Below are 14,541 nucleotides of genomic sequence, written 5' to 3'. Positions count from 1 at the left end.
TCCATAAAAAGTATGAACAGAATTGGTGACAAAGGGCAGTCTGGGTGGAGGCCAACTTTTACCACGTGCAGACTCGACTTAATGTTAACAATGCGAACCAGGCTTCTGCTTCGGTTCCTGCGAATGGGGTATGAATGCTCGAGCTACATACCCCATACACTCCCCACAGGGCACAGTGAGGGACCTAGTTGAAGTGCTGGTTCAGTGTTCCATTACCAAGACACAGACCTCAATGCACCTCCGATAGCTGAGGGTTGACTAATGGTCCTAAAGTTTTCTCCAGCAGTCTGGAATTAATTTTCCCACAGAAACCCTTCAACCTTCATGAATAGGGAGACCATCACCCCGGTCTGCCAATCCTGAGAACAACAGTGACTGACTTCCATGCAATGTTGAAGCAAAGTTCCAACCAAGATAGTCCCACATTGTATGCTCCACGTAAGGTGAAGCATCCTGTACATACAAAAAAAAAAGTTTGACAAGGATAACAATGGTGTCTTTGTTTCTTGTTTTGGTGTGAAACTGAGCTCAAGTTAATAGGCTAATTAAACCAATTATTTACGTCAACTTGTGACTATTTTTTATTCAGTAGTTCCTTGTTGCTGACACCAGTCCATAATTAACATACAGATCATTCCAGGGTTGCGTCAAGCCAGCAAATAAAAGGATGGCTCTTAGTTGTCCCTTAGTTCAGCATCCAACAGCCCTGAAAACTCCAAAGGTAACACACTACAACTTTAAATGCGACTTTTCGAACTCTATTTAATGGCATGTTCAATATAACAGAGTTTGTCTATCATTGCACAGATGGCGTTTTCTCTTCGCGTGTTTTTCCTCCTTTGTGGGATCAGTGGACTGATGACTGGAGCTGTAAGTCCAAATCTCACCTGCTGACTTCAATAAACATGTATTATCCTCTTTCATTGTCTGCTGTCTTCATATTTGTAAATGCTCTGTTCTTACCTTCTACACAGTGGTCTCGTCCTAGCAAAGGTTGGTAGCTATGACAACTTTTTTTTCAATTAACAATGACTTATTTTATGTGATTCATTCTGAAAATAATGATTATGTTGCAGAAGTTTGCTGTCCCAAGGGATGGACTCAGTTGGATGATCACTGTTACATCTTCCAAGCTGACGAAAGGATGTTTCTAGATGCAGAGGTATGAAAGAATTTCACAATGTAGTCATAATATATTTATACACCAGGGGCTGCTGAGCCACCTGTTTGTTCATTTATCAAAAGATGACAACTATACGATGGAATGAATCAAATCTACTTTTTCACTCTGTTTCTACCATTAGAGTGTCTGCAACATTCTTGGTGGGAATCTGGCCTCAATCACCAGTGCGGTGAAAAACTCAGTCGTTCAAGACCTGGTTAATCATGCGGAAGTAGATGAAGCCTGGATTGGACTCAGTGATGCCATTGAGGTGAAACATTTAACAATATCAAAGTTGTCTAGTAGTCAGTCGAATCATTTATTGGCACCTATCAAATAAATGTATCCTCCACACTAAATCAGGGCAAAAACGTGACAATAGGAGGTGTAGAGTTGAGTGTTTCATAATGATACTGTACGATGCTAATAATATTTTGAACACAATCAAGATGTCAAATATTGTGACAAAAGAGCAGTAAATAAAATTGCATGCAGTTGTTCTCTTCAGGAGTGACTCATTCAAATGTGACTTTGACTTCCAGACGGGAACCTTTCTTTGGACTGATGGCAAACCCTTCGAATTTAGTGATTTTCCATCAGCACTTCCTACGGATGGATGTGTGGTTATTGATGCTGACGCCACCACCGGTATAAGTATAATCAGTCAATCAAATTTAGTTGAGATTAACTGTAATGTCACTCTGAAAACTTTTTTTTTTCTAGAATCATGGCAAGGTGAGGATTGTGACAGCCTAGAGCCATACGTTTGCATCAGAGACGCGTGCTGTGACCACCATAACTAATCAAACCATATCATCATATCTTCTACAACAATGTCTTTCACTCATCACAACGAGTGTACTGAGAAGATATTATACTCTGGTGTCTTTGTGTATCTGGGTTGACTATCTATTATGTTTTTCTCCTACGCTGTTCACTTGTTGAATGTTAGTGGAACACATTTGAAACTGAAACACCATCTTTCTACTAAATAAAGGAAGCTATCTGCATGAAAATATGTATTTGTGTCTTATTTTCCACACAACCAATTCTGAACTTGTGCATTGCTTAATTATATGAAATGGCAACTTTGTCCATGAACAACAATTGTAATTTTGTGCAATTTAGCTTTTTTTTGTTTTTTAATACTTCTTCACAGTAACATTTTTCAAAGCAAAAACATATAATAAGAACACCACTGGCCAGCTTATTACCATTAGTGGTTTGTCAGAACACAGTTTTTTTTAAATAGTCTATATTTTTCACAATTACAATTAATTTGAAATGGCTATCCGCCCTATTTTGCCTATAAAGCCCTTAAAAACATCCAAACACCTCCAATAGGATTTTATATACATGACGATGCATGAAAACAGAAGCATTTATCATAACATTTAATATAAACATACGCTGCGAATTAATTTAAAAAACGTATCACGACGGTCGTCTGTTTCTTCAACATTACTGATTATTACTCACTGCAGACTTCATGAGAACCAACAAACATAATAAAGCATCACTTACTGTACAATGTCAATGTACAATCTGTCATTAGGATGAGGACTGCTAGGATGTTCATATATTTCCATTTAGATGAAGAATGACTCAGGATCCTCGCAAAGAAAAGGGGGGTGGAACCAAGCGTTTTTTCGTGTCGTTCTTGCCAAGTCTTAAATTGGCTGTCAAAGTGTACCAACTTGTCGGAATACTTCCTCGTCCTTCTACTATCCAGGTGAGATGCATGATCTATGATCTACAATAACATTTGACGGGCAAGGAAACGGAAAAGCAGCTGATCAGTCAATCATTTCAACATTGGGCGCCACTATAAATAGTTTGTCTGCGTTAGCGCTTATAATAACAATATCACTATGAATATGATTTGTTAATATTCAAGTCACCAAATGTAAATGGAGTATTCTGGATGTTTTTTTTATTGGGTTTCATGGGCGCAGTAGAGGACCTCACATTGGCTCTGCTGTCAGCCGACTTTTATTTACGAGTTAGAATACAACCCCAAAAGGAACAAGCGGTAAAAATGGATGGAAACTCCATCACATTGTGGGTGTAACAATACTCAATGATACTTTACAATCTGCGATGCACCAAGACCGCCAGAAATGAACTTGAAAGTGGCGAAAGAACACAGTACATCAGTACATGTTTTTAATGTTGAAAACAAGGTTTGATATCATCCATTGCGACCAGATAAGATATTTTCTATTTTTATCCATTTTTTTCTCAAGCAGTTCTGCCCAGCCAGTTATTGTGAGGTTAGAGCCAATCAGAAGAACATGTGCGCCCGTCGGTGGAGCAAAGTTACACCAGCAAACTAGTAATCCAAAACAACAAAGAAGTTAAGAAGACGTCAACATTTTGCAAAAAAAGGAAGGCGGACCACAGAAAATGAATTTAAAGAAGAATAGGCAGTGAAATATGGCTTTATTTCGCCACAAACTGTTGTCCCTGTGAAGAGTGCCATTGTCAAATGCCATTTTGACACAAAAAAGGGCAACTTCCAAAGGAGGTATGTACCTGACATGCAGGTAAAAACATGATTTATTCCTCGAAAATCAAAGAAGCACCAAAAACAGAAAAAAGAAGATGAAGGAAAAAAGTGCCGATCGCACTGGATGCTAGGGCTAACACTTAGCATAGACTAGAGACAGGAATAATCACGTAGCAGTTGCGTGTAGCAAACACTTAGCATAAACTATGGACATGGAATACGCAGGGAACTGTGGCATGAAACTAACAAGACTTTGTCATGATCCATGGTCCGGATCATGTTTAGTTTAGTTATGTTCTGTTAGTTTTGGACTTCCCGTTTAGGCTTCCTTGTTTGTCTTTGTCACCATGGCGACTTATTGTGTTCACCTGTCTCTGATTAGTGCTCGCCCGCTCACCTGCTTCCCGAGCACTAATCAGAGGCATTATTTAAGTTACCTTTGCCTGTCAGTCTGCCTGGCTTCATTGATTTTGTCACACTCTTTACGTCTCGTTCATGCCAAGTAAGTTTTGTTCATTCCATGCCATAGCTTCTGCTAAGTATTAGCTTCACTTGTTTTAGGCACGCTTGCCTTTTTGTTGTGTTGTTTGTGTTTTGGTAGTTGGGTGATTTATGGTAATAAATCAAATCCTACCTTTACGCCTTCGTCCGGAGCCGTCTTTTGCATTGAGAAAACAAACCGCAGCAAGCTGCAAAACCCCCATGTGACAGAATGAAGCCAGCTTTCCCCAGTTCTTTCGCATTTGACAGCCAGGAGATGGAGACGCGCCGCCGAAGACGCAAGCCAGCCAGAAAGGCTTCGTTTCGCCGCCAAGACGCGTCGTTCCCCCAAACTGCTCCTCCGGAACACAGCACGCCACATACAGCCCAGTCTTCCTCGCCGCCATTGTTTGGTAATCCGGTATCTCATTTTGCCAAACAGTTTTTAGATTGGGCTGCAAGCCAAAATACCGGTAGCTCTGACAACATCATAACTCCATCCATTTTGAATGACGTCACTCCGCCCACTTCCGAAAACGTCACTGAAATGGCGCGCGGCGATGACATCATTCCGCCGGCGTCGTCAAGGGAAGACCCTGATCAGGATTTTCTTTTTTTTCCGTCTGTCTCCCTTTGTCAGCCACCTCCTAGAGACTTTTTTCAAAAAGTAAAATACCATCAGGACATTTTTTCTAAAAGTAGATTTTGTCAACCTCGGTCACTTCCGCCCCCAGTGACTCTGACTCCACCCCCAAGGACTTTAGCCCCACCCACAACACAGACTTTTTCCTCCTATCCTCCCACACAATGTCAGGTGGGGGCGGGGAAGAGACAATTTGGACAATTTAGAGGGGAGGATTCTGCCCCCCTCCTGACCTCCCTCCACCCACCCCGAAAGACTGTACCAGGCCGCAAGGAGCGTGTCTGGTATCCGCTATTTTAGGGGGGGGGCTGGGGCCGGGAGATGTGCTGGTGAGGTGGCTCGGCTGCGCCCAGCCAGGCAGCAACCTCCATCCCGGCCGCCGCCACCAGTCTTTCAGCCTGCCAAGCCGCAACCTCCGGCCCGTCCTCCACCACCAGTCCGTCGGCATGCCAAGCCGCAACCCCCAGCTAGACCACCTCTGCCATGCTCATGGCTAACCTCAGTCTGGGTGGGCTTGCAGACACCACCATCATCTCCGGTGGGCTTGCAGACACCACCATCATCTCCGGTGGGCTTGCAGACGCCACCATCATCTCCGGTGGGCTTGCAGACGCCACCATCATCTCCGGTGGGCTTGCAGACGCCACCATCATCTCCGGTGGGCCTGCAAACGCCACCATGATCCCCGGTGGGCCTGCAATCGCCACCATCTCCAGTTCCTGTTCCTGCTCCTCTGCTGGCTCAAGCTCCAGTTCCTGTTCCTTGGCTGGCTCAAGCTCCAGTTCCTGCACCTTGGCTGACGCCTGTACCTGCACCACGCCAAGCTTCTCCGCCTGTACCTGCACCACGCCAAGCTTCGCCTCCCGTACCTGCACCACGCCAAGCTTCGCCGCCCGTACCTGCATCACGCCAAACTTCGCCGCCCGTACCTGCACCACGCCAAGCTTTGCCGCCCGTTCCTGCACCACGCCAAGCTTCGCCGCCTGTCCCTGCACCACGCCAAGCTTCGCCGCCTGTACCTGCACCACGCCAAGCTTTGTTTTTATTAATTTTTTTCAAGGCTCCAGAATGTGAAGGAATATTTATTGACAACAGCGGTTTTCTATGGCAATCATAAAGGAATTTATTTGGCCTAAATTTAACAAAATAACAAAGTACAGTATTGAAGCCATAATTTTACTTGAGCTGCTTAAGTTTTGTTGATTCAATCATGCAATTCTATTTTAAATGTTTCTACATGTTGATATGAGGGAAAGAGAGAGAGAAAGAGAGAGAAAGGGAGAGCGATTAGTATTTTGATATTGGACTTTTGACATTATTTGTCAAATCGTGGTTATGGCCCTGCCATACTTGCCAACCTTTCCCACCTTCTACCATCCTAGTTACGTCCGTTGTGTCCTTGGGCAACACACTTCACCCTTGCTCCTGATGGGTGCTGGTTAGCGCCTTGCATGGCAGCTCCCGCCATCAGTGTGTGAATGTGTGTGTGAATGGGTGAATGTGGAAATAGTGTCAAAGCGCTTTGAGTACCTTGAAGGTAGAAAAGCGCTATACAAGTATAACAGATTTACCATTTCATTTAACCTTGAGACCTCCGATTTCGGGAGGTGGGGGGTGGGGGGCGGGGTCGGAGTGGGGCGGGGGCGTGGTTGGGGGCGTGGCTAAGAGGGGAGGAGTATATTTACAGCTAGAATTCACCAAGTCAAGTATTTCATATATATATAAGAAATACTTGAATTTCAGTGTTCATTTATTTACACATATACACACACATAACACTCATCTACTCATTGTTGAGTTAAGGGTTGAATTGTCCATCCTTGTTCTATTCTCTGTCACTATTTTTCTAACCATGCTGAACACCCTTTCGCAGGTACCCAGAAAGGTTTCGAGTACCACCAAAAAAACTAAAACTCTGAAGACAGTATAAAAATCTGTGTTAAAGGTGTACAAATACTGTTTGTATAATAAGCATGTTATTGTTTACAAATGAGGGTTAAGAGTTCAGTACTAAAAAAAAAAAAAGAATGTGGTTTAAGTACAGTTTTTTAATTGAGCTGCTGCATTTTTTGGTTGGGTTGTTTATTTATTTTGAGTAACTTCTACATTTCTAAAAGGGGAAGAATGTAATAGAGTGATCTATGTTTGTCTGTTGCCATCTCCTGGTGAATGTTGGCATAGCGTACTGGGGTTACTTTTTGGTTGGCCAACGTTTTACGTGGTGTTGCGCACCTGACGTCAAGTGTGTGAGTCTGTTCTGAAGTCTACAGTAAAGAGACGTACTTCATCACCTCGCCTGGTTATTGCCTCCAACTCAATATATTACAACAACATTGCTGTTTACGGCAGACGAACTGCTTTACGGTAGAATAAAACATGACTGCTGTTGTTGTGTGCTGTTACCGTGCTGGGAGGACGTTAATGAAACTGCCTAACAATAAACCCACATAAGAAACCAAGAACTCGCCCTCGATCATTCTACAGTTATAACGTGTTTGGGCAGGGACGCTGTTTATATTGTGGGAAAGCGGACGTGAATACAGGCTGTTGACACGTCACTCAGGTCCGCATGGAGCTGGAGGGGGCGTGGCTTCCAGCTCCGCCTGAATTTCGGGAGATTTTTGGGAGAAGATTTGTCCCGGGAGGTTTTCGGGAGAGGCGCTGAATTTCGGGAGTCTCCCGGAAAATCCGGGAGGGTTGGCAAGTATGGGCCCTTCTTTCTTACTTATTACTAATATCATTAGAGATAAACAAAACACCTGCAATGAACAAATGTGTCCACAAGATGGTGGTGTTTTACAAACATGAACTCAAACAAGCAAAGTGTGAGGTAACAATACTCAATGGTACTTTAAAATCTACCATGCACCCAGACTGTAATACATGAACCACAAAGTGGTGAAGGAACACTGTACATCAATACATGTTTTTTAATGTTAAAAACAAGGGGTGTGATATTATTCATGGCGACTGGATGAAATATTTCCTGTATTTATACATTTTTTTTATTGAGCATACCTGCCTGCTGTGGAACACTGACAGCAGGGCGGGCAGACTGTTGGCTACTGATAGGTATACAGTATGATATTCTGATGGTACACAAGTTATTGTGTGGTTAGAGTCAGTCAGAAGAACAAATGGGCCCATCGTTGCAAAAAATTACGCAAGCAAACCAGTTTTCCAAAACAAAAGAAATGTACATACTATACTGATATGGATCTTTGAGAATCCCTGCCCTCGAGTCACTTGAACTGAATAAACTTTGAAGCAAGAAAAAGACACATTCCCTTCCCAATCATAGGCCTTACAGTTATCTTATTAATCTCCTTCCTGAGGCTGTACGCCCTATGGGGAGGATGCCTTCTATTCAGATTCTGATTCTTTATTGTCAGAAATAAAATGTTTTTGAAGCCTTTTGGACCACTCAGTAACACGTGACAGCACAAGCATAAGACCGCAAATTAAACATACTGTGTGTAGTCAATCAATCAATCAATTTCCTTTATTTAAGCAGGTAGAGACTCATTGAGATTAAAATCTCTTTTTCAAGAGCGACCTGACAAAGAGGGCAACACAAACAAAGTTACAATAATAATTACAACAAGACAATACAACAGAACAACAGCAGTCATACCACAACAGGTCAAAAATAATTTAAAACGATTAAGTAAAAAATTATTTTTAAAAGTAAGTACATTTCCCAAGAGAACTGGTTTCTCCATCTTTTAAAATGGTCTTAAACTCCCCCAAAGTGATCAATTCTGGTAGCCTCAGATCTTTCTGGGTGTCATTGCATGGCCAGGGAGCAGCAGAACTGAATGCTTTCTTTCCAAGTTCTGTGTTGGCTCTAGGAACCAACATGTGGAGGACATCCTGTGAGTGACTGGAGTCTCTACACACAAAGGAACACAGATAGGTGGGGACAAGTCCAAGAAGACAGACGTAGTGTAGTGATTCCAGAGATTATAAAAGTAAAAATGTTTGAATACTGAAATAATTGATATTTTCAAACATGTTTCCTATTGATTAAAGTGCACCTGCATACTCCTACGAACAATCCTTTTGTTTGTTTTTTCTGCAAATTGACACCAACCTCACCTTGACTTTGATTTTGCCAAAGGGACATTTTCAGTACCAACTTTTGCCAAGTTTTTTCTTGTCCTATTTAAAAGGAACCTTGAGATCAAGTTTTATTGGTTTTGTTGAAAGGATTCTGAATGGTATCATATCAAAAAATAAACTTCATGTAACCACCTTAAAAAATCCAGTGTTTTTGTGGGAAGCATTTTGATTGTGATGGCATCACATCTCAGCCATTGTTGAGAGCTCTGACTCAGTGCACAATGTGAAAGACAGAAGTTGGCAAACTTTCTGTCCAAACCAGATCTATGTGCTCTTCTCGGATTTGATGTGCTGAGAAAAGACATCTGAATGACAGTAAATCACCCTTTGTGTGAGTGATTACTCAGCAATCACACACAAATTACACAGGCAGGTGAAGCATTTCATCAAAAGCTCCAAAACAAGCTGAAGACAACGTCTGTGGTTTAGGTCAGTTCAACACTGCATAGCTAGAACAAGCATCTTCATACCTAATGTCTGTATTTGGGGAAAAAATCATATTTTTGTCTCCTTCACTGAGACTTGTTTCTAGTCCACTTCCAGACTTTAATTGAGAATTGACAACTTGTTCTGGTTGTGGTGTTTTGATCGTATTTCAGGACAACAATCAGATGTCATCAGTCCACAATTTACTGTCTACAAGCAGGTTTTATAAGCCCATCTTCAAAAGACAAGCAAACACACTTGATTCCTTTCTGATTTTATCCTTGGTATATTTTTTTTGTTCAAACTGATACTTGTCAAAGTGTGGAAAGGATCCAGGCTGCACTGTGACTTTGTGGTTAGCATGTCAGCACGAATCCCTGTTGGCTCCTTTAAGTAGAGTTTGCATGTTCTCCCCGTGCTTGCGTGGGTTTTTCTCCAACTATTGCTTGTATTCCGTCACAGGACTTCTTCCCGGAAGTGAAAACCAGTGGTGGTCAACCAAGACAAGATGGCTGTTGTACAGCAAGCAGCCCGCGAACTATCTGTCGGTCACGTTCCCAGACATATCGAACTATTGTGCTCCAGACGCCATTCTACACAAGAAAACAAAACTTGGAAAAGCACAAAGTCTACAACTTCATTGTGTGTGTCCGGGTCAAGGGATTTGGTAATAAGACTATTCCACATTGGTACATATCAGTATATTGTTATATTGCTACAAACTCAGGACATTAGTTCTTGGAAACGGGTGGGCTTCAGGGACATTAATGTTACCTCAGTTTTATCTAAACTTCAATCAAGGATTGGTTTGATGCAGTGGGCGCATAGCACATCGCTCTGACTATCACTGGTGTGTCATGTGATCACTGCCTGTGCATAATGTGTGCTGCCTTCTGGAATTGGTAAAAACAATCATTGTGACTAATCATCCATTTATGGTAGCGCGATATTTAAAAAAAATTATTAATCACATGCGTTAACGCGTTAACAATGACAGCCCTAGTATGTATTTAGGTGGATATAGGCTTCTGCTTCGGTTCCTGCTCCAACGAATGCTAGAGCCACGTACCCCATACAAGCAGAGCACTCCCCACAGGACACAGTGAGGGACCTAGTTGAAGTGCTGGTTCAGTGTTCCATTACCAAGACACAGACCTCAATGCACCTCCTATAGCGGAGGTTTGACTAATGGTCCTAAAGTTTTCTCCAGCAGTCTGGAATTAACTTTCCCACAGAAACCCTTCAACCTTCATGAATAGGGAGACCATCAGCCTGGTCTGCCAATCCTGAGAACGACTGTGACTGACTTCCATGCAATGTTGAAGCAAAGTTCCAACCAAGATAGTCCCACATTGTATGCTCCACGTAAGGTGAAGCATCCTGTACATACAAAAAAAAAGTTTGACATTGATAACAATTGTGTCTTTGTTTCTTGTTTGGGTGTGAAATTAAACTCAAGTTAATAGACTAATTAAACCAATTATTTACGTCAACTTGTGACTATTTTTTATTCAGTAGTTCCTTGTTGCTGACACCAGTCCATAATTAACATACAGATCATTCCAGGGTTGCGTCAAGCCAGCAAATAAAAGGATGGCTCTTAGTTGTCCCTTAGTTCAGCATCCAACAGCCCTGAAAACTCCAAAGGTAACACACTACAACTTTAAATGCGACTTTTCGAACTCTATTTAATGGCATGTTCAATATAACAGAGTTTGTCTATCATTGCACAGATGGCGTTTTCTCTTCGCGTGTTTTTCCTCCTTTGTGGGATCAGTGGACTGATGACTGGAGCTGTAAGTCCAAATCTCACCTGCTGACTTCAATAAACATGTATTATCCTCTTTCATTGTCTGCTGTCTTCATATTTGTAAATGCTCTGTTCTTACCTTCTACACAGTGGTCTCGTCCTAGCAAAGGTTGGTAGCTATGACAACTTTTTTTTCAATTAACAATGACTGATTTTATGTTATTCATTCTGAAAATAATGATTATGTTGCAGAAGTTTGCTGTCCCGAGGGATGGACTCAGTTGGATGATCACTGTTACATCTTCCAAGCTGACGAAAGGATGTTTCTAGATGCAGAGGTATGAAAGAATTTCACAATGTAGTCATAATATATTTATACACCAGGGGCTGCTGAGCCACCTGTTTGTTCATTTATCAAAAGATGACAACTATACGATGGAATGAATCAAATCTACTTTTTCACTCTGTTTCTACCATTAGAGTGTCTGCAACATTCTTGGTGGGAATCTGGCCTCAATCACCAGTGCGGTGAAAAACTCAGTCGTTCAAGACCTGGTTAATCATGCGGAAGTAGATGAAGCCTGGATTGGACTCAGTGATGCCATTGAGGTGAAACATTTAACAATATCAAAGTTGTCTAGTAGTCAGTCGAATCATTTATTGGCACCTATCAAATAAATGTATCCTCCACACTAAATCAGGGCAAAAACGTGACAATAGGAGGTGTAGAGTTGAGTGTTTCATAATGATACTGTACGATGCTAATAATATTTTGAACACAATCAAGATGTCAAATATTGTGACAAAAGAGCAGTAAATAAAATTGCATGCAGTTGTTCTCTTCAGGAGTGACTCATTCAAATGTGACTTTGACTTCCAGACGGGAACCTTTCTTTGGACTGATGGCAAACCCTTCGAATTTAGTGACTTTCCATCAGTACTTCCTACGGATATTTGTGTGGTTATTGATGCTGACGCCACCACTGGTATAAGTATAATCAGTCAATCAAATTTAGTTGAGATTAACTGTAATGTCACTCTGAAAACTTTTTTTTTTCTAGAATCATGGCAAGGTGAGGATTGTGACAGCCTAGAGCCATACGTTTGCATCAGAGACGCGTGCTGTGACCACCATAACTAATCAAACCATATCATCATATCTTCTACAACAATGTCTTTCACTCATCACAACGAGTGTACTGAGAAGATATTATACTTTGTGGCGTCTTTGTGTATCTGGGTTGACTATCTATTATGTTTTTCTCCTACGCTGTTCACTTGTTGAATGTTAGTGGAACACATTTGAAACTGAAACACCATCTTTCTACTAAATAAAGGAAGCTATCTGCATGAAAATATGTATTTGTGTCTTATTTTCCACACAACCAATTCTGAACTTGTGCATTGCTTAATTATATGAAATGGCAACTTTGTCCATGAACAACAATTGTAATTTTGTGCAATTTAGCTTTTTTTGTTTTTAAATACTTCTTCACAGTAACATTTTTCAAAGCAAAAACATATAATAAGAACACCACTGGCCAGCTTATTACCATCAGTGGTTTGACAGAACACATTTTATTGAAAATAGTCTATATTTTTCACAACTACAATTAATTTGAAATGGCAATCCGCCCTATTTTGCCTATAAAGCCCTTAAAAACATCCAAACACCTCCAATAGGATTTTATATACATGATGATACATGAAAACAGAAGTATTTATCATAACATTCAATATAAACATACGCAGCGAATTAATTTAAAAAACGTATCACGACGGTCGTCTGTTTCTTCAACATCACTGATTATTACTCACTGCAGACTTCATGAGAACCAACAAACATAATAAAGCATCACTTACTGTACAATGTCAATGTACAATCTGTCATTAGGATGAGGACTGCTAGGATGTTCATATATTTCCATTTAGATGAAGAATGACTCATGATCCTCGCAAAGAAAAGGGGGGTGGAACCAAGCGTTTTTTCGTGTCGTTCTTGCCAAGTCTTAAATTGGCTGTCAAAGTGTACCAACTTGTCGGAATACTTCCTCGTCCTTCTACTATCCAGGTGAGATGCATGATCTATGATCTACAATAACATTTGACGAGCAAGGAAACGGAAAAGCAGCTGATCAGTCAATCATTTCAACATTGGGCGCCACTATAAATAGTTTGTCTGCATTAGCGCTTATAATAACAATATCACTATGAATATGACTTGTTAATTTTCAAGTCACCAAATGTAAATGGAGTATTCTGGATGTTTTTTTTATTGGGTTTCATGGGCGCAGTAGAGGATCTCACATTGGCTCTGCTGTCAGCCGACTTTTATTTACGAGTTAGAATGCGACCCCAAAAGGGACAAGCGGTAGAAATGGATGGAAACTCCATCACATTGTGGGTGTAACAATACTCAATGATACTTTACAATCTGCGATGCACCAAGACCGCCAGAAATGAACTTGAAAGTGGCGAAAGAACACAGTACATCAGTACATGTTTTTAATGTTGAAAACAAGGTTTGATATCATCCATTGCGACCAGATAAGATATTTCCTATTTTTATCCATTTTTTTTCTCAAGCAGTTCTGCCCAGCCAGTTATTGTGAGGTTAGAGCCAATCAGAAGAACATGTGCGCCCGTCGGTGGAGCAAAGTTACACCAGCAAACTAGTAATCCAAAACAACAAACAAGTTAAGAAGACGTCAACATTTTGCAAAAAAAGGAAAGCGGACCACAGAAAATGAATTTAAAGAAGAATAGGCAGTGAAATATGGCTTCATTTAGCCACAAACTGTTGTCCCTGTGAAGAGTGCCATTGTCAAATGCCATTTTGACACAAAACAGGGCAACTTCCAAAGGAGGTATGTACCTGACATGCAGGTAAAAACATGATTTATTCCTCGAAAATCAAAGAAGCACCAAAAACAGAAAAAAGAAGATGAAGGAAAAAAGTGCCAATCGCACTGGATGCTAGGGCTAACACTTAGCATAGACTAGAGACAGGAATAATCACGTAGCAGTTGCGTGTAGCAAACACTTAGCATAAACTATGGACATGGAATACGCAGGGAACTGTGGCATGAAACTAACAAGACTTTGTCATGATCCATGGTCCGGATCATGTTTAGTTTAGTTATGTTCTGTTAGTTTTGGACTTCCCGTTTAGGCTTCCTTGTTTGTCTTTGTCACCATGGCGACTTATTGTGTTCACCTGTCTCTGATTAGTGCTCGTCCGCTCACCTGCTTCCCGAGCACTAATCAGAGGCATTATTTAAGTTACCTTTGCCTGTCAGTCTGCCTGGCTTCATTGATTTTGTCACACTGTTTACGTCTCGTTCATGCCAAGTAAGTTTTGTTCATTCCATGCCATAGCTTCTGCTAAGTATTAGCTTCACTTGTTTTAGGCACGCTTGCCTTTTTGTTGTGTTGTTTGTGTTTTGGTA

At 41.2% G+C, this 14,541-nt stretch overlaps 2 protein-coding genes across 2 annotated transcripts; both read left to right on the top strand.

The window, feature by feature from the left end:
* Positions 1-650: 650 nt before the first annotated feature.
* Positions 651-2,178, top strand: LOC133614623 (snaclec botrocetin subunit beta-like). Its single transcript, XM_061972749.1, has 7 exons — positions 651-721; positions 808-870; positions 975-993; positions 1,077-1,162; positions 1,305-1,433; positions 1,705-1,810; positions 1,886-2,178. The coding sequence occupies exons 1-7, from the start codon at positions 668-670 to the stop codon at positions 1,963-1,965; spliced, it is 537 nt and encodes a 178-aa protein (XP_061828733.1). The 5' UTR covers positions 651-667; the 3' UTR covers positions 1,966-2,178.
* Positions 2,179-10,991: 8,813 nt separating this feature from the next.
* LOC133614616 (type-2 ice-structuring protein-like) lies at positions 10,992-12,448 on the top strand. The gene is made up of 6 exons (XM_061972739.1): positions 10,992-11,138; positions 11,243-11,261; positions 11,345-11,430; positions 11,573-11,701; positions 11,973-12,078; positions 12,154-12,448. The coding sequence occupies exons 1-6, from the start codon at positions 11,076-11,078 to the stop codon at positions 12,231-12,233; spliced, it is 483 nt and encodes a 160-aa protein (XP_061828723.1). The 5' UTR covers positions 10,992-11,075; the 3' UTR covers positions 12,234-12,448.
* The last annotated feature ends 2,093 nt before the right edge of the window (positions 12,449-14,541 follow it).

This window comes from Nerophis lumbriciformis, linkage group LG01 (assembly GCF_033978685.3).
Source record: "Nerophis lumbriciformis linkage group LG01, RoL_Nlum_v2.1, whole genome shotgun sequence".
In the NCBI taxonomy this organism is placed as follows: domain Eukaryota; kingdom Metazoa; phylum Chordata; class Actinopteri; order Syngnathiformes; family Syngnathidae; genus Nerophis; species Nerophis lumbriciformis.
The sequence above is the reverse complement of the archived record's forward strand: the minus strand, read 5'-3'. Positions and strand labels throughout refer to the sequence as shown.